Here is a 20424-nt window from a genome sequence, read left to right as displayed (position 1 = left end):
CATTTCAATTTGTCTCAAGGTATTCCTGGTTTCTCTTTGACTTCTTTTTTTACCTATTTGCTCAATAGAATGCTGTTTAATCTTCACATATTGATAGTTTTTCCAGTTTTCTTCTTGTAATTGATTTCTTTTTTCATACCTCTATGGTCAGAAAAAGATGCTTAATATGATTTCAATCCTCAAATGTATTAAGACCATTTTGTGGCCTAACAAATGATCTATCCTGTGCATGTGAGAAGAATGTGTATTCTATTTCTTTTGGATAGGATATTCTGTATTTGTCTTTTTGGTCCATCAGGTCTAATATGTTGTTTAAGGCCAATGTTTCCTTATTTTTTTGTCTGCATAATCTAACCAATGATTAAAGAAGGATATTAAGGCTTCCTACTACTATTATATTGCTATCTATTTTTCCCTTTAGGTCTCCTAATATTTGCTTCTATGTAATTTTGGTGCATCTAAGGGAATGCTTTTAAGATTACTATATAAGGTGCAATGGGCAAAACTTTGTCATCTTTTCAATAATTTCAGAAGCATTTCATTTTTTTTTCTTTTTCTTGTTTTATTCCATAGTGAAAGCTGACAGTATGATGTGGTCCAGTTCTATGAACCAAAGCTATTAGGAGGAAGAGAAAAAGAGTTTAAAATAGTTCAGATCTGTAGATTTTCAGGAATCTGGCTTAGCCCAAAATAAACAGATTCAAATTCAGAAAAATTCTAATACGTATTTACACCATTCATAGTGACTATATACATTTTATTCTAAAGAATAATTAATCTTCCTAATCGCAGTGGAAATAGTAACAGCTTTTAGTCTACTGCTTTTTCTCTCTAGTTTTTGTGTATCTCCACTGACCAAAAGAATTATCAAGCCTTCCTTCGATTATATTAGAAAAGCAGTAAATACCATTTTATAAACTATACATGTATATACCTCTAGGTTCTAACAAATGCCAACATGGATGGGAATAGTGTATGTCATCATCACTTCTCATCTCTGTCAATACAAATATAGCATTTAATAATCCCTCTCTCTTTGCCAATAAAATGACTATTAAATGCCAGTAAAATGAAGTCTCACTCGCTTCACCCCAAAATTAACAAATGCAGAATAAAGACCAAACTTATAAGGAAAAAAGATCCTAGGCTACTAGTAGCACCAAATGAAATGCCAAGTTTCTAAACATGGTCAATATAAACAAACGCACACAGGTTTGTCTAATGTTGACTTTAGCTACAACAAATCCTGGAAACAAAATATTATAATGTAATAGTAAAAAAAAAAAAAACAAACCAAAACAAAAAAACAAAGGGGATTTAATACAGGAATTAAATTAAGACCACCAGTTGCGGGGATCCCTGGGTGGCTCAGAGGTTTGGTGCCTGCCTTCAGCCCAGGGTGTGATCCTGGAGTCCTGGGATCCAGTCCCACGTCGGGCTCCCTGCTTGGAGCCTGCTTCTCCCTCTGCCTGCGTCTCTGCCTCTCTCTCTCTCTGTGTCTCTCATGAATAAATGAATAAAATCTTTAAAAAAAAAAAAAAAAAAAGACCACCAGTTGCCTCAAAAAGGAAATAATTTCTTTTAATTAATTAATTAATCTTTAAGTAGGCTCCATGCTCAATGTGGGGCTTGAACTCATGACCCTGAGATTGAGTCACATGCTCTTCTACTAACTTAGCCAGACAGTGCTTCAGTAATCACTTTTTTAGAGAAAACAGCAGGCAGATAGCCTAGATTTCTCTATAAAATAAATGAGATCACCTGCCACAAATGATTAATAAAGATAATAGTTATACAATAGAGAAGGTTTTGAATAAGTGTTGGTCAAAATAATTAAAAAGTCAAGAAGCAGTAAGAGTGATATATGTTGCAGAGAAAGGATGTATGGATTGGGGCCATAAGACAGACAAACACCTTTTGTAGAGCCTGGCCACAATCCAAAAAACAGCCTTTTATAAATATCCTTTCTACCTTTAATTTCTAGGCTATCTCCTAATTTAGTTGAAGCCTAGACCTAAGTTATAAATACAACCAAATAACTTAAATCGAAGTTAGACAAATATTCTATGTTTGAAATGTAATCAATTTAGCAACATAGTCAGAAAAGGTTACTGATCTATCATTATATGTATGGCCTAAAACATGAATGTCTAGCCACTCTAAGTAAGACGCTGATTATACTCACTTAATTCCATGAAAGAGAAGGCTTTTGGTCTTCTATTCTAGGCAGTTTGACATATTAGGGTATACGTTTTTAGTATTTGCTACTACACAAAATAAATAGTACTAGCTGAACTTAGTTCCCTCTCCAAAGAACCATACAGTTCTTTTTGGACCTAATGGCTGCCAGGCAAATAGCCTGTTCATCACTGAAGCCTGCGTGGAATGCTAAAATCTATGAACATTTACTTTGTGTTGGGCTAAAAGTGGTGGGGAAGGCAGCATTAAAGTTTGCTTTTATTTTATATAAAACTGGTAAAGTCTAAGTTCTCTGCCTGAAGATCCACTACTACTTTCAGGGTGTTTGGCTCTGTTCTACCGATACAACAGAATTCAGTGTTTAACGAATCTAAGATAACAGGAGAAAAAAAAAACAACAACAACTCAGATTTGCAAAAGCTCCCTAAACTTCTCAAGCCTAAATTTTCTTATCTAAAAAGAGATTTAACCTGAGGTCCTTTTTAGTGCAAATATACAGATATACGTACACAACAAAATCTTCATTTCTTTAAAAATACAGCTTTCAAAAAGAGTCAACCTAGGTAAAATCATAATTAGTCAATTTAAAACAACTCTCTACATGACTATATTCATTTCCACAAAATTAAAAAAAAAATCAAGGATGAATAAAAAGAGAATCCATCTTCCTTCCCTATAAAGACCTTCACAAACTTCACAAACTAGTTTTTCCCAGTCTAAAGAAGGCACATCTTCACATATGTATAATTTACAAAGTGGAACAGGCTTTTATGAAGATGGACACATGGACCAGACAATATTGCCCCAGAGTATAGTAACGTATATGCTTAACATATATTATACGTATGTGTGTAGTAGATAATTACTTAACTCATTAGCTCACCTATATTTTTTTAGCTTATTAACTGAATTAAAAAGTGTTAAGTACTTGATATAGATCATATATAAGAATTCAACAAACAGATATGAATTACAATGAAATCCATTAATATCTTGACATCCTCTTCAGTCACCGTGAACATCTTATTTGCCATCCCTGGGAGGCTCTTAATTTATTGCTATCATTCATTCAGAGCTCAGCTCAAATGTTAGCTTACCCAGCAAATTTTCCCTGACCACCCAGACCAAGTCAAGTCCCCTGTTGTACTATCTCTTTGTACCCTATAATTCTTTCATAATTATAATTACATACTAATGTGATGGCTTATTTAATATATTTTAGCTTTATAAGGTCTTTGAGAACAAGGACTTATCTTATTTTCTATTTTAGCCTAGAACTAAGCACAAGAGATTTACAGAATGAATGAATGAATAATTATGGAATTGTTACAAGAATTTTCTGGTTTATATATTTATTTAAATAAATCAAACACTGTAACAGACTCATTCTTTTAATAGTACCACCATGCTATTTTCTTCCTTTTTCTTCTGGTACTAAAACTACAATTAATTTTTCTGTTAAAGCAAATTCAAATAATGCAGAAAGTTTTCCTTATAAGAAACATTACTCTTTGACAAACCACTAAGATGGTTTACTTTCTTTTGCCTAGCACTGTACATCTCAGATAAGATTTGCTTCTGCTTAATACATTATTTTTTTATTAGCAGTAGTAAAAAAAAAGATAGCAAACAATGAAATAGAAATTAATAAATGAGTTAAATGTAAAAAAAAATAATAAAGTACTTCTGAAAACCTTAAAAGCATTTCTCATTGTAACACTAATGTTAAAAAGATTATATAGATGAAAGGGGGAGGTGGAAATCCAAACAGGCACTGAAACAAAAGTAATACTTCTTGCTTACAAATAATGTATTTCTTTTAATACTTTTCCTTAGAAATCAAGAAGAACTAAAATGGTTTTAGTAGTTTTCAAAACAACACATAAAATTATTCTTTGTAGCCAACATCTGTTATGTTTGTTTACCTAGCCAGCTAGCTCTCTTTCATACTACCTTATTTACTTCTTGAGGGAACTGCTTACCCCTCCAGCATCTCTATGGTTCTGATTGGGCTGTCAATGTAGTATCCTCATTCTTCCCAGCCATGGGGTGAGTTGATCATCAACAGATTCTCCTAAACACGGCTATTAGTCAAAGCAGTAGGCACATAAGTTGGCAGGACTCAAGTTCCCAAAAACATTTTGAGGATTACAAATGGGAGAAGGGATTTCCTTCTCTCTTGGTTAAAAAAACTAAGCTTCATCCCAGAACAGTTAGCAGCCATGAGTGAATGAAGACAAAAAAAAAAAAGGAAGATACAAAGGGGGAGAACAGTTCTAGAATATATTTTATTGTCTGGATTCAGAAAATCCTGAAACTAGTTCTAGTCCTTGCTTTTCCATGGTTTAGTCATCTAATAAATGCCCCCCACACTTCCTCCTCTTTTGCTTCAAGTAGCTTAAGTTTGTCAATTATAATCAAAAAGTCCAATTTTATCTCCCAAGTTCATTTGGGCATCATAAAAAAATAAAATAAAATAAAATATTTTTAAATAATAGTTTTCTTTACATTGCATTGCTCTTACAAACTTCTTCTATAAGGTTATATTTTAAATTCTCTTTCCTCCTACATTTTATTTTTCAGCTTCATTAGGGTATAATTGACAAACAGAAATTGTATATATTTAAGGTATACAACTTGATCTTTTAATATGCAGATAGTGAAATTATCACCTAAATTGAGCTGGTTAACATATCCATCACCTCACACAGAGAGACACAGAAAGAGAGAGAGAGACAGAGACACAGGCAGAGGGAGAAGCAGGCTCCATACAGGGAGCTGGATGCGGGACTTGATCCCGGGACTCCAGGATCACACCCTGGCAGCACTAAACCACTGAGCCACCCAAGCTGCTCACTGTATATCTTTTATATTTACTGTGCTAAGCATTTCTCGAGTTGAGTCTGGAAGTTAATGACTTTCAGTTCTGGAAAATTATTTTTTCTTTAAAATTTTCCTCCAGGGATGCCTGGGTGGCTCAGTGGTTGAGCATCTGCCTTTGGGTCAGGGCGTGATCTTGGAGTCCCGGGACTGAGTCCCACTTCGGGCTCCCTGCATGGAGCATGCTCTCCCTCTGCCTGTGTCTCTCATGAATAAATAAAATCTTTAAAAGTATATAAAAAATAAAAATAAAGAATGAAATTCTCCTCCAATATATTTTCTATAAGTTCTTTTTCTAGAACTCCAACTAGTCAGATAATGAACCTCCTATATAAGGACACCATATCATTTTTTTTTTCTCTGACATATTCCTTCTCTTGGTTCTCTTTGATATCCTGAATTATTTCTCCAACTTGACTTTCCAAATTTCTTACAGAACTTTAAATTTTAACCATCATTAGATTTTAATTTCCACAAATTCATTTTTAGTATGTCATTATTCTATTCACACAGCATGATATGTTGATGTTTTAATGCTACACATATCTCAACTCTCTCTGAAAATGTATACTATAGAATTTATACTTCTCTTAATTTTAAAATTTTCTTCCAAATTTATTTTGTTTTTACTGTATTTTTTGCATGTTGAAGGTATTCTTTAACTGTCTGAGGATTCCAGAATCCCCATTAATATTTAAGAATAAGTCCATAAGCAGACTAATTGGGAGCTCTATGAGCCTGTCTAGACCTTGATGACTGAGAAGTTTTTCTTCAGGGTAATTAAGTGATTAGTGCGCTGTCTCAAAGAGGAAACTTTAACTACCAGAATGCAAAGGTCACTGCTCCAAAGTCATTTTAATTCTTTAAGGGGGGGGGGGGGGGGGGCGGGAAGCAGCAACTCTGTTTCCCTACCCCAACTTGGTCCTAAAGTCTGGTGAGTGGCCTGAATGGAAAAACTGCAATTAACTCCTTTATCTGCATTTTCCCAAAGTATCTCATACCCTACTCTCTATTTCATGCTGTGTATATTCAAATTCTACACCTTTCTACGATTCTGGGGGAAGGGGAGCAGGACAAACTGTTTAGACCTTCTATATTATAAGGAAGGGGATGATTCTGTTTTAACTGCTACAGTTTTGTAAAATGTTTTACAAATAATCAAGTATATACATACATAAAAATAAATATATAAAACAAGAATTTCACTAAATAATACTGATCCTACAAGACATTCTCTGAAATATTTTCTAATTGTATTTTCTAATGTTGATAAATGATTTCACTACATGTTATCGTGACTTGTGATTTGAGGCGCACACACGCATACGCACACACATACACACACACTACAAAAAGCAAGTGAAGTTGTGGACTGCTCTGTCATGTTTCAGTAACCACTCTTCTATGTTCTCTCCCCTAGAAAATTTTTTCAATCTTTCCTTCACTCTCTACTTTTTCTTTTCTTCTCTACTTTCTTTTCACTGTATTTCTGTCTTTTATGTCTTTACTATAACAGATCTACGAGAGCAAAAACAATAAACACAAGTGCTCAATGTGATCTTTAACTTGAATTCCTCTACAAGTATTTTTAAAAAACAGGAGTTTCCCCAAGTTCTTTCTGGCCTGATTAGAGGTCCCTCTGCTAACTATGATGGCCTCAATTGCTGTATTTTGGGACTTACCATTAAAGCTAGGGAATTAAAAAAGGAAAGTGATGGTAGTGACCATAAGAATCTATGCAAAAATTCTTATCTAAGTATGTCTTAACTTTGGTTATTAATTGATTGATAAACTTGGCAGCTCCCACACTAGGGGCATAAATATTCATGATTGTTAGGTCCTCTTGTTGGATAGATCCTTTAAGTATGATATAGTTCCAATTAACTCTAAAACTAAACGTAAATTTATGGTTTTATGTTCAAAGTTAAACCTAAAAACTTAAATGAAAATAGAAATTTTTTTCTTTTCTTTCCTTTTTTTTTTTTTTTTTTCATAATCCAGGGTTTGGGAAATTTCTTTTCAAGGGAAGGCATTAAGAAAGGCTCCTTCCACAGAGAAAATAATCAAAACCTAATTCTCAAATATGTCAAGAAAAATAATACTTTTATAGGAAGTAAAAAGTACTTACAAAGCAAGGCTACTCAAAACATACTGTACGTGCTCACATTCATCTGGGAATGATGCACTGGCTGATGTAAAACAGCAAAGTGCAGTCTGAAGAACCTGAAGCTGTGGCAAAGGGACCTGCCATCTTCCAGCATAATCTTCAACCACCTGATAGGGAAATAATCCAAAAAGTACGTTATTATAGAAAATGTTCTCAACATCTTGAGTTTAAAAATTTGATGAAACAACTAGTTAAATTAAAACATTAATTCAGCATGAATACAAATGATTTAGAGGGGGGAAACATTATTGTTTATTTTAATAGTATACAATTGAAAATAAAATTTAACTATTATCTTTGAAAATGTGGGAAAAATAGCGTATGAATAATTTTACTGTTGAAATGCCAAATCTTTAATTAACTGTACCGCATATCCTTCATCTCCCATATCCAACCTTTGTTAAAACATCAATTATAAAATATTAAAATAGCTAGAGAGTAGAATATAATAACAAAATTAGAAATAAACATAATTACCATTACTACTTATTAAAGATTAAATTCTAAGCATTTTGGCACCAATAGGTATTAAAGATATAGTAGCATGATGCTCCAATTATTAAAGTTGAAGTTGTACAACATGATGGAGGAAAGGGTCCAGAATATAATTAGTCTTGGCTCTGTAACTTTACTAGCTTTATTAATTTGGATAGGTCATCTTCCTTCTCTATGCATTAGTTTCCTCAGTATAAAATAGAGATAATAGGGCTGCCCGTTTGGCTCAATGGTTTAGTGCCACCTGGCCCAGGGCGTGATCCTGGAGAGCCGGGATCGAGACCCACGTCAGGCTCCCTACATGGAAGCTTGCTTCTCCCTCTGCCTGTGTCTCTGCCTCTCTTTCTTTCTGTGTCTCTCATGAACAAATAAATAAAATCTTTAAAATAAATTTTAAAAAAATAGAATAGAGATAATAATGCTTATCTTGCAGGTTTACTGTGAAGCTAAATTAGGATAATTTGGGATCCCTGGGTGGCGCAGCAGTTTGGCGCCTGCCTTTGGCCCAGGGCGCGATCCTGGAGACCCGGGATCGAATCCCACATTGGGCTCCCGGTGCATGGAGCCTGCTTCTCCCTCTGCCTGTGTCTCTGCCTCTCTCTCTCTCTCTCTCTGTAACTATCATAAATAAAAATTAAAAAAAAAAATTAGGATAATTTATGAGAGCATATTAGAACTATCAATGGGTATAAATTGTTAATTATGATTTCTTATATGCAAAACTATTATATTAAAACAATGTATTATATTTTTAAAATTCATCATATAAAATTGGTTGGCAAACTATGGCCTGCAGGCCAAATCTGGCCTGCCAGCTGTTTTTGTTGACCTACAAGCTAAGAATGGATGCTACATTTTTAAATCGTTGAAAAAAATATTTTGTGATGTCTAACTATCATATGAAATTTAAATTTCAATGTCCCTAGAGCTTTATTGGAACAGAACCAGATTCATCCATTTATATACTATCTATGGCTGTTTTCCTGCTATAACAATCAGTTACATAGTTATGACAGAAATCATATGGCTCACAAAGCCTAAAATATTTAATATCTGCCCCACTACAGAGAAAGTTTGCCACCTCTGTTTTAAAAGCTGAAAAAAATAGATTACAAAAGCCAAGACATTCAAGAGCTCAAGGACTTTTCACTCTCATCACTTTCTGTTAGGAGACAATTTTCCTTGGGTCTCTTGTATTTCTAGTTTTTCAAAAAAAGGCCCAACTGCCTTCATCTTTTCAAAGATAATCATAGGCAATAGCCTTGAAAAATACAGATGATGTCTCCCTCCTCAGAAGTGAGCCTGTTTACTATTTAGCACAATCCCAGTGTCATCTCCCTCTAGAGCAAAGGCTAGGCAGACACTCTTGTAAACCATTATAAAAGATTAGGGTTCCTTAAAGTATGGCATTGAAAACTCACTGTGAGTAGAGAATCCACCTATGCCACTTACATCACTTTTATGAAAATTGAAGGTCAAGGGAAACCACTGGCCATCATAAGCATGAAGCTCATGCTGCTTGCAGTACATGAGAAATAAAGTCCATTATCTCTGACCCAGGAGTTTCATGTTTTCTGCCAGCACTCATCAAATTCTGGCAGGCTAACTTAGATAGACTCTTAGACCCTTCATGGCTCTCTGACAATTTCAAATTGCAATACCAGAAAGCTAAATGGACAGTAAAAATTACTACTAACTATAATGAGCCCAAATAGGACACTCTTCTAAACTACCAAAGGCAAAAAAAAAAAAAAAAAAAAAAAAAAAGAGTTGGATAAACTGTGGTTCCCTGACTAAATTTTCTCTTCACTAAAGTGTTTGACCAGTTTATTAAGCTCTTTTTGGCCACCATAACACCATTCTGATGCCACCTAAAATATAGGTACCTGACAGTCTCATGTTTTCCTATCTTCCATCTCCAACAGTTTGCCCTAATCCATATCTACTTATAACCTTATTCACTTCCTATTTATGAGATGAGTTTATCCCCTTAGAAGAGAAACTTTCTATTTTCTCAGCTTCTATTCTTATAGCTTTCCTCACTCACCAAGATTCTGCTACTAATACACTGCCTAATCTAGCTGAGCTCAAACCTAACAAAATAAAAGTCCCTGTAGGCAACACCTCCAATAGTTTGCCAGAATACCTTTGAAGGGATATAAACAGAATTATTGAAATTTACATATCTTCTTACACTGTTCAATATCATGCCAAACACTGCTAACACACTATAACATTAATATAACACTTTAAGACTCACTATAACAGAGCCATTGATGCAACCACAATGCCCAAATGAAAGAAGCAGAATCAGCAGCAGCCGCCGCCACTGCAACAGCCCCTGATGCCAGAGCAGGAGGAGACTGGAGACAAGGAGGATGGGAGTCCCATCGGACCACCCAGCCTTCTGGGCCCTCCCCCCATGGCCAATGGAAAGCCTGATGACCCCAAGTCAGCTCTTCACAGAGGTCCTCCAGGATCAAGGGGACCAATGACTCCACCACTGCTGAGCCTCCCACCTCCTCCCAGGGGCAGAGGCCCAATCCACGGAGGCCTGGGCCCCAGGTGCAACCCATATGGTCATGGCTGGTGGAGGGCCAATACTGAACCTCCTTTTCCTGGACCAGTCCAAAGGAGGCTTTCACAAAGAGCAGAGAAATCCCCGAAGGCTCAAAAGTTGGTCTCTTATTAAAAATACCTGCCTGCCCAAGGATGGCCCCCAAGTTATGGAAGACAAATCCAACCACCCTGTCTGCTGACACTTTGCCAAAAAGGCCACTGTTGATATGAGGACCTCTGTGCCTTCTACCACCCAGGTGTCAATGAACCTCCTCTATGAGACTGTGCTGGAAGGAGTTCTCTGACCTAGTGACCATATATTTCCCTGTGGCCCTGTGATGGCTACTGTGAGGCTGTTCCACCCACCACCCTCAGTCAGTGACACCCACCCCCATCTGCCACCTCCCCCATTTGGGGTCCAGAGTTGTGTTTCATCACTGGTGCCCAGCGTGTGGGCTTTCTTCTGATCCAACCTCCAGACTCCCCTTTGGGACCCTACCTTTGCTCTCTTCAACTGCCTCCTGGATCCTCTTCCCCTTCACTGATTGCTGAACGGGAAACCTCCTTGGAGCTGTTTCTTGTGCATCTGTCCACCCAGCCCTCGGTACTGCCCTCGATTCCTAAGAGCCCTGGAGCAGTTTCCTACCATTCCCTTCTTCTAGCTGCTTGTTTTTAAGTCCTTTTTATGTGACAAACGCTACCCCCAAAGTTGCCAGTTGCTCTGTGAAACTCACCAGGTTGACCTGGGGTCAAGTATGGATGACTGGTGCAGAGTTACTTCCTGAAAGGCTACTCTCCCTGCTTTTGGATTTTGTAGATCCTGCATCAGTAGCATGATCCCCACCGCTCTGGCCTGTGACCACTGTGCTTTGTGAAAACCGTGCATCCCCTCATACGTAGCCTTTTTCAGTGTCCATGGCATCATTGTGACTTCCCAACACTAGAGTAAGTTTTTCTGCCAAAATGAGTGAAGCTCTTGATGCCCTCTAGACTTTCCACCTCCCAACATGGGAGAATTGTGAAACTTTCCGCAAGACTGCCTCCCTGGTCTCCCCATTCTCCTGGTGTTGGTTTTTCGGGGTTTGACACAAGCCCATGAGATGTCCTCTAAAGCCTCTTACGGGCTATCCTATCTCCTCTCCAGCCCACTTTGGTTAGAGTACGTCATTGTGAGGCCACCAGCCCTTTCGTCTGAATTCTGTGAATCTCTACCTGGCCTACCCTTGGGTGGAAGGAACCTTGATGGTACTGTCGCCCTCGTCTAACCTTCTTCCCTTCATCCCTGGCACTCGTTGTTTTCTGTGAAAACGGCAGTGAACAGGTTCGGTTCTGCACTGGCCCTGAGGAAATGGGTCAGGAGTTGTGTGGGCAAGAGGGAAGGATGAGAGCTGTTGGAGAACTGAGAATGAATTATTTTCTTTTTAACATTTTTTTATATTAGTAATAAATGCAATGGAAACAGACAAAAAAGACTCACTATAACACTATTTCTCTCTTAAATATTTTCCTTAAAACATGTGAAACTATGCATTATGTTGCCCTTTTATTTTAAATTTTTCTCCTGTGCCATCATAAGCACTCAGCTAATGAGAGTAGACACCATGACATCATAATTTGAACATGCTCTACCAGGCCAAAGTATAGCAAGCAACATATCTTTCATTTTTCTTTCTATTTTGGACTCTAACAAAGAACAGTCTTAACATAGTAGCCAGAATAATGTTGTAGTTCCTGCAAACAAAGGAAAAAGCATTTACCTGGATCTTTAAAATCAACTATTGCTACAGTTCTAAATTCTTCAAGAAAATAGTCTAAGAAATGGGATAAAGATCAATTGTCCAGTAAAGACTGGTAAAAAAAAACTTTCTATTTTCTCAGCTTCTATTCTTATAGCTTTTTTTCCTTTTTAAAAAAGTATTTTATTTTATATTCATGAGAGATGGGGGGAGGGAGGGGCAGAGACACAGGCAAAGGGAGAAGCAGGGTGCCCCCCATGAGGGACCCAATCCCGGGACTCCAGGATCCTGCCCTGAGCCAAAGGCAGACGCTTAACTGCTGAGCCACCCAGGAGTCCCAAAACTTTTATTTTTCCTTCATTTTGAAGAGCATAACAAACATACTGCAATGCAATTTACTATAATTTTTAGGAACTATATGAATACCGCTAAAAGAAGTTACAGCTGAGGCCAAAAGCATGGCATGATATAAGGGAAGTTGAAGAGAAGGGCAGAGCTGCCCTTTGGCAGACTGCCAAAGATGCTGGAATCCTGCAATGATCCTACAGCACTTTCTCAGCTCTCTCATTTACAGGAACATATACCCAAATCTAAAAGGGATATAGTATATACTACATACTGCCATATCTTAATTTACCAAGGTAAATTATTATGAGGATGAGCATAGATTCATTCTTTGGCAAAATTGTCAAAAGTCAGACTTACTATAAACCCATTCAGTTAAAATTATATTCATTATTTAAGAACATTAAGATACATCATCCAAATCTCTATGGACTGAAATGTGTCTCCCTAAAATTCACATGCAATCTATGCACTGAATGAATTTGCTGACTTTCTAAATATATAAACATTACAATGGACATTATAAACATATATTATTATATACATATAATAACATTTTGTGGTGCCAGAAAGTCATGAAATGCTGAATAAATGATGGGGTATAAGAACACAGGAGCCAACCTGAAGGAGCTCCTACCTGCCAAAGCTAGAATAATTTAAGCAACAAAATAAGTGATAATATTAGACTTTTAATCCATGGAACAAGATAAATATCCAGGAGTCCACAGTGATATAAATAATCAGATAAATAAATGTTAGAGATGAGACAGCTCTTCCTCACAGTAAAATCCCAATTAATAAATACAGAAGCAAAGAGAGAGAGAATCAGCATTAGGCAAATACATAGTAATGAATGCTACAGACAAGATCCATGGATCAATACTAGTATTTATGGGTAAAAGTTTGAGGCAATGCAGGATTTGCAGTCTCAAATTATCTCCCCCAAGACATTTATCAACTAAAAATAGAAAGATAGTAACTAAAGTGTATAGAAACCACACAGACCCAAACTTAACCAAATCATCAAGGTAAATATCACCAGTAAGTAATAAAATGTATCATTATCATAAATCTCTTGGTATGGCAAACCAAGAAACAATAGCATTTTTGCAGTACTTTGCCAAAAATGCCTAAACTCATTCCAATCATGAAAAATTATCAGACTGAAGGTTGTTTTACAAAAAAATTAATCAATATTCTTCAAATGTGTCAAGGTTGTGAAAGATGAGAAAAAACTGAAATACTGTTACACACTGGAAGAGACTAAGGGTAAATAACAACTAAATACAGCATGAGATCTAGAAATAACATCCTGGAACACAAAAAAAAAATTAGTGGAAAAACTTAAATTTTTTAATACATTTTTTTTAGATTTTGTTTATTTATTTGAGAGAGAGAGCACAAAAGAGCAAGAGTGCCGGAGCTGGGGGCAGGCAAAGGAAGAGGGAGAAGCACACTCCCAGCTAAGCTGGGAGCCTGATGTGGGGCTTGTTCCTGGGACCCTGGGATCATGACCTGAGCCAAAGGCAGATGCTTAACCAACTGAGCCACCCAGGTGTCCCCAAAACTGAAATTTCTAATAACTTAGTGATTATTACACACCAATGTTGCTTTCCTATTCCTGATAATTGTACTTTGCTTTCAATAAGCATAAAATTAGTTCAATTGTTAAAACTTTAAAGTTTTTTTTTTGTTCTCACCTTTTCCCTCAATGTTCTATTTTATTTTCTAGACGATATTTTATAACATAAGCACAATTCTACATTTACTTTCCCTGCTTTGTTACCTAACTACACATCAAGATTTACCCTTATCTATGGGTATCTTTTTTTTTAGCGTCAGATGGAAAAAAAAATACATCAGATAGATTGGCAGCATGCAGAAAGAGTACAGGTTTCAGAATCAGACCTGGCTTTGTCATTTATTAGCTTAGCAAACTTAGCAAAATTATACTTCTCAGTCTAAGTTTCCTGTAAAATGAATTTAGTATCACCTTAGTCACAGAGTGCCTGGAGAAGTAAGAGAATATATTACAATCCTGGATAATTCCTGGCATACTCTAAGAAAACGACAAAGGTAAACTCACTTTTTGACTGTTTCATTGTATCAATGTTAACTGGTTAATTGTTGGTTTCCAAGTGTGATAAATTACACAAACTTTATACACTTTTAGCCAGCAGATAGGCCACTCCCAAATAAAATCTATTCAAAAGCTACTGCCAAGGAGCACCTGGGTGGCTCAGGCAGTTAAGCATCTGCCTTAGGCTCAGGTCATGATCCCAGGGTCCTAGGATCAAGACCCACATCGGTCTCCCTGTTTGGTGGGAAGCCTGGTTCTCCCTCTCCTTCTACAGCTCCTCCTAATTGTGCCCCCCTTCTCTCTTTCTCTCTCTCCCTGCAAAATAAATAAATAAAATATTTTAAAAATTAAAAAAATTAAATAAGTAACAATTTCAAAAGCTACTGGCTAACTTTCAACTATTTAGCCCAATACTCATTGACAAATGATGAGTATCCTAGATACAGCAATACAAATAAAATGCCTCATGCCTGAGGATACCTGAAGATTCTTTTTTTTTTAAGTTTTCTATTGAGAATAAAAAAGGTAAAGAAAAGTTCTGTTCAAAACAAGAGTTACCATCATCTGACTTTTTCTATCAACATAATCATGTAAAGAAAATCTAAAATTAAAGTCATATTTAAAAAAACACCAAAATGGTTCAGAAATAGATCCTAATAAGTTAAAAGTTGTTTGAAATCTCCAAAGGACATAATCTTCAGTAAAAGACAACCTAAAATCCAGTTATTTTGGAGACTCAATTAAGCATATTGTTTATTCAGCTCACTACTCCTTAAACAGATATTTCTGTAACATTAAGGTCTTTAATAGGTTCTGTGAATGTAGTAAGACTCAACCACTTACAAAATGGAAAATGGAGTAAGGACTTCTAAATCTTAATATTCCATACAATCTTTTTTTAAAGATTGTATTCATTTACTTGAGAGAGCAAGAGAGCACTCACACACGCATGTTGGGAGGGGCAGAGGGAAAGGGAGAGACAGAATCTTAAACAGACTGTACTGACCACTGAGCCCAGTGAGGGGCCCAATGTCAGGACCATGAGATCAAGACCTGAGCCAAAATCAAGAGTCAGATGCTCAACTACCTGAGCTACCCAAGGACCCCTTGATGTTTCCTACTATTAAAAGGAATCTTTGGGGATCCCTGGGTGGCGCAGCGGTTTGGCGCCTGCCTTTGGCCCAGGGCGCGATCCTGGAGACCCGGGATCGAATCCCACATCAGGCTCCCGGTGCATGGAGCCTGCTTCTCCCTCCGCCTGTGTCTCTGCCTCTCTCTCTCTCTCTCTGTGACTATCATAAATAAATAAAAAAAAATAAAACAAAATAAAATAAAATAAAAGGAATCTTCATGATTATCTAGTCAAAGCTACAAACTAAACAAAAATATCCATTACAATATCATTCACAGAAGGCTCTCATCTTCCTGAGTTTCCTGCATCCCTATGGCACAAGACAAACCAGGGTCCTCCATGTGGTTGCATGAGTATCTGCTTAAAGATCCAACTTTCTAAATAAATACATACATACATACATACTTCATAAAAACCCAACTTTTCTCTTAAGTTGACCCAAAGAAAAAATAGGCTCATTTTAAATGTTCTAGACAAATTTTGATCCCTATCAATTATTCATGCAATTCCAAACTGATTAAAAAGAATATATTAAATGCTTCTCTCATAAACATTAAAATTGGCAAATAAAAAAGTGAACCCCAAAATATATGCACAAGCGAATGTGTTTGAACATCAAATCAGAATGTAAGATGAAGAAACCTCTGTGCATGCCAGCAGCCAGTGGTATACACGTTTTTGCGCACATAAAAATGACTTAACTGGCTTAGGCTAGGCAGAGCGCTCTGCATCTGACTTCAATTCAGCATGGCCTAGCCAGAGAGGGTATAGTAGGTATGGCTGAGGCACTGATTTTATTATTGCTTTTTTTTTAATCCTTTAGTCATATAGAGGTTTTAGACATTAATAGGTGGAAAATGTTTTGTTCTTTCTGGTTTCTCAACAATAACTACAAGCCAGAGAGGAGTAAACAGAAGAGTTGGTTAAATTCCGTATGCATCTTAGAATACTGGTATGTGAATTAGACGTCTAGCCTTTAAATTGTTATTCCTGTGGAATATTACTGAGCCATAAAAAAGAATGAAATCTTACTATTTGCAATGACATGGATGGAGCTAGAGAATATAATGCTAAGCAACATAAGTCAGTCAGAGAAAGATAAATACCATATGATTTCACTCATACGTGGAATTTAAGAAACAAAACAAATGCACAAAGGGAAAAAAAAAGAGAGACAAATCAAGAAGCAGACTCTTAATTATAAAAACAAACTGATAGGTACCAAAAGGGAGGGGACTGGAAGAATGGGTTAAACAGATGATGGGGATTAAGCCATGCACTTGTCATGATGAGCACCAGGTGAGGTATGAACTTATCGAATCACCTATATTGTACATGTGAAACTAACACTGTATGTTTATTAAAAAAATAAAATTTCTAAATTTGATAAAAAATGAAAAATAAATGAATAAATAGTTCTAGATCTGTTGGACGAACACTATCTCTCTACCTCTTAGTTTTGTTCTCAAAGAGCAACTTAGATTCATGTAATTTGTCCAAAGGCTTGTAAACTCACCATCACAATATGGTCTCAAGTAGCTTCTGGAATTAAGTACATTACTCTAATCAAGACTGTAGATGTGAAGATTTTATCTGAGTTCAACAAAGATGGCTAGTAAATTTTATCAAGTGAACAGATGAAGAGTCAGATTCCTGACATAGGGAAACTTCAGTGGAATTATTACAAATTCAAAGGTCAAAAGAGAAACTTAAAAGGTCCATGTATCAAACACTAACTTTAAGTACCAGGTTTGCTCAGTCTCAATAACTAAGTTTGTTTAAAAATGACACACTTATAATTAAATGACAGTGGGAGAGTTAAAAAATAAAAGGAGATCATATTGATAAAGATGTAAAAGAAGTACGACCTTAAGAATACATTCACCCTTAGAATTAAGGCTAAATGGGGTGCCTGGGTGGCTCAGTTGGTTAAGAGTCTGACTCCTGATTTTGGTTCAGGGTGGTGAGATCAACCCTGAGTCAGGCTCTGTGCTCAACAGGGAGTCTGCTTAAGAATCTCTCCCTGTCCTTCTCCCTCTGCCCTTTCCTCTACCCCTACTCTTTCTCTTTCTCTCTCAAATGAATAAATTGTAACCAAAAACAAACAAGAATCAAGACTAGATACATAGGAAAAAAGAAATACATATATGCCAGAACTATGTGCTCTTAAAGGTTGAGTTAGGGGAAAAGGCTATTTTATAGTTGCTCCCCATTAGAAAGGAAGGGGGACTAGTTCCAACAGTATGCAAAAGAAAAAGATAAGGTAACTTTGGATGAAAATCTGAGTGAACCAGACTGGAACTATGGCAAGATGTTCTTTTAAAGAAATAGAAAGTCCATAATAAGAGCAAGTGAAAAACCACACCTTGAAGACCATTATATAAGGTAACATAAAATCTGTCAGATATGAAGGTTTAAAAAAAAAAAAAAAGGCCAGGAGATTACCTTAAAATACCAGCAGCATTTCACAGACATTTCAAATTACTAGTTATCATGGAGGGTTGTATGGTATGGCATGGCATCACAAAGGAAAGTGCCCGAGGAACTCAAAGTTAGACATCAGAGAGTGAATAAGGAAAAGCAACACTGAAGAAAAACATAAGAGGTCAGTCCTAGGTCTGAGATTGAGCTGATAAAATTTTCTTTAAGTCAGGGAGATGACAGTGGGCAAAATCTGTAGGATAATGAATGCTTTTTAATGAAGTCAGAATTCCTTGACTTTTATCTATGACATTATATGGGTTTGAATGTTCTACAATTACAACAGGTAATTCAAACTTGGGCCCAAAGGCAAAGAGAAAGGAAAAAGACAAGAGAAGCCAACTTAAGAACAGGCTAAAATGTAAACAAAAACAAAAACCAGCTATGTTTATCTGAAATAGCATAACCTAATACTACCAAATGGAATGTGACAAAAAGGAATGCTTACACTCCCAATGAAGTAGAACAAATGATGCAAGACCCAGAACAGTTAAAAGCAGAGTAAAGAGAAAGCAGAGTAAAGAGAAGGTCCAGAGGAGCAAGTGGCAAAAGAGATACTGTCTTCTCTGGGCTCCTTCAAGTACAGACACCAGACCCATCAAAAGCAGCTTCATCTCTGGTACCTGTTTATGGTTATTTTCCACAAAACAGCACTATGGAGCATAACAGGAGTGCTTTTATGGTTTTAGCTCAACAGGCAGAGGAATTTCAGGAAGACAGCAACAGCCAAGGAAGATGGCAACAGTTAAGGTAGCAGAGGACTAAAAAATGTCCTGGCAGAACGTTGGGGACGAAGAAATCTAGAGACAAGGATAGAACGAACACTGGGGCTTCGCAGATTGCAGGGCTGGAGTCTTGGGGAGATCTGCCTTGAACTGTACACACTAAGTGATATGCTATTTACAAGAGATAGTTTAGAAGCTGTGACACTAAATAGATTACACACTTACTGCAGCACAGGAATACCAGGATTACACAGATGAAACGGAAACTAAAAATTTTTAATATGAAAAAAATCTGAAGAGGAAACATCAAACACACTAGTGCCCAGGGCCACCTTCCACAGAAATTTGCAAACTTTGCAAGGCAGAAATTCAGATACACTTTCAAGGAATTAGAAATGTTCAGATTAAGTGCTCCCACTGCCCCCCCCCAAGTATTGTAGACACACAGTGAGACAATCAACCACTTGACTTATGTACAAGTTCTAGACTCTGGCAGTTGGTGCAAGTGACTGACACCCTAGTGAGGTTGAAACCAAAACTGATTTAAAACCCTGCTCTCTGTGCACCTATCTTCCCTGTGATATCACTAAACTCTACTGGCAAAAGTAATATGAGTCAACTGGACTATGTACTTAAGTTGAAGAAACTACTGTTCTAAATTTAATGGGTATTGGACTGTGTGGAGTAATAAACTTTTGCCCTACTGACTTCTGGATTCTTTAAAAAGTTAAGACACAAAAGAAATTGGGAATGAAAAAATTATTTTAAAGATGTGAAAAATCTACTCCCAGGAAGCTACTCAGCTACTCCCAGCAACAATAGCTGACTCAGAGGAAGACAACCCAAGCTATAGTTCCTGAAAAATCCCTACCTCTAGCCAGAGGCACTTCTTCAAGTCTATTTTAAAACAATATTTTAAGATTAATAATGGTACTGTTGTGCTTTTAAACCTAAAATTCATATTCCTAAGCCAAGATCTAGACCAATCCATTTTTTCCAATCCTAATATGTACCAATAGTTTTCTGAATATATATGTTCTAGTCCAGTGGTTCTCAAACTTTAGTATGCATCAGATCACCTGGAGGCTTGTGAAAAACACAGACTGCTAAGCCTCAGCCCAAATTTCAAGACTGTAAATCTGGGGTGGGGCCGAGAAATTTACATTGCTAATAGTGTTCACATTCCTACTGCAGGTCTGGGGAATCACACCTTTAAGAACCACAGCTCTACACAATTAACTACCCCCATACATAAATACATCATGTCATCTACCTTTTTCACAAATTATCTGTTCTACTTATAATTTCCTCCTATTCACACCACTTCCTTTTTCATGTCTACATTTTAATACTAACAATTTTTTAAGACTCAATTCAAGTGTTACCTGTCCACTAAAACTTTCCTAAATTATGACTATTAGAAGTAGTCTCCATGTGAATTTGTAGAGGACTTAACATACATTGTGTTAGTGGCACTAGCCGTTTCCCTGTTTTAGGTTTATTTATATTTACTCATTCGTTTATTCTAAACTTATTAAGTGCTTAATGTGTATCAAGCACACTAACACTTTCATTTTTAGTGAAAGGAAAATTGGTATACAAATATGTTAGTGTTAAGTACCTTG

The 20424-nt window shown here is 36.6% G+C and overlaps 1 protein-coding gene and 1 pseudogene across 2 annotated transcripts in view; one reads left to right on the top strand and one right to left on the bottom strand.

The window, feature by feature from the left end:
* The window catches only part of ZNF654 (zinc finger protein 654), an 89402-nt gene that overhangs the window by 54781 nt on the left and 14197 nt on the right, over positions 1-20424 (bottom strand). For both annotated transcript variants that reach the window (XM_025988904.2, XM_025988905.2), the window contains exon 2: positions 7208-7353. In XM_025988904.2, coding sequence (XP_025844689.1) covers positions 7208-7353 — 146 coding nt within the window. The remainder of the gene's footprint in view (positions 1-7207; positions 7354-20424) is intronic.
* On the top strand, positions 10017-10580 carry LOC112912166 (proline-rich protein 3 pseudogene; annotated as a pseudogene).

Source organism: Vulpes vulpes, chromosome 15 (genome assembly GCF_048418805.1).
Source record: "Vulpes vulpes isolate BD-2025 chromosome 15, VulVul3, whole genome shotgun sequence".
In the NCBI taxonomy this organism is placed as follows: domain Eukaryota; kingdom Metazoa; phylum Chordata; class Mammalia; order Carnivora; family Canidae; genus Vulpes; species Vulpes vulpes.
Note: the sequence above shows the minus strand (reverse complement) of the source record. Positions and strands in the feature narration are given on the sequence as shown.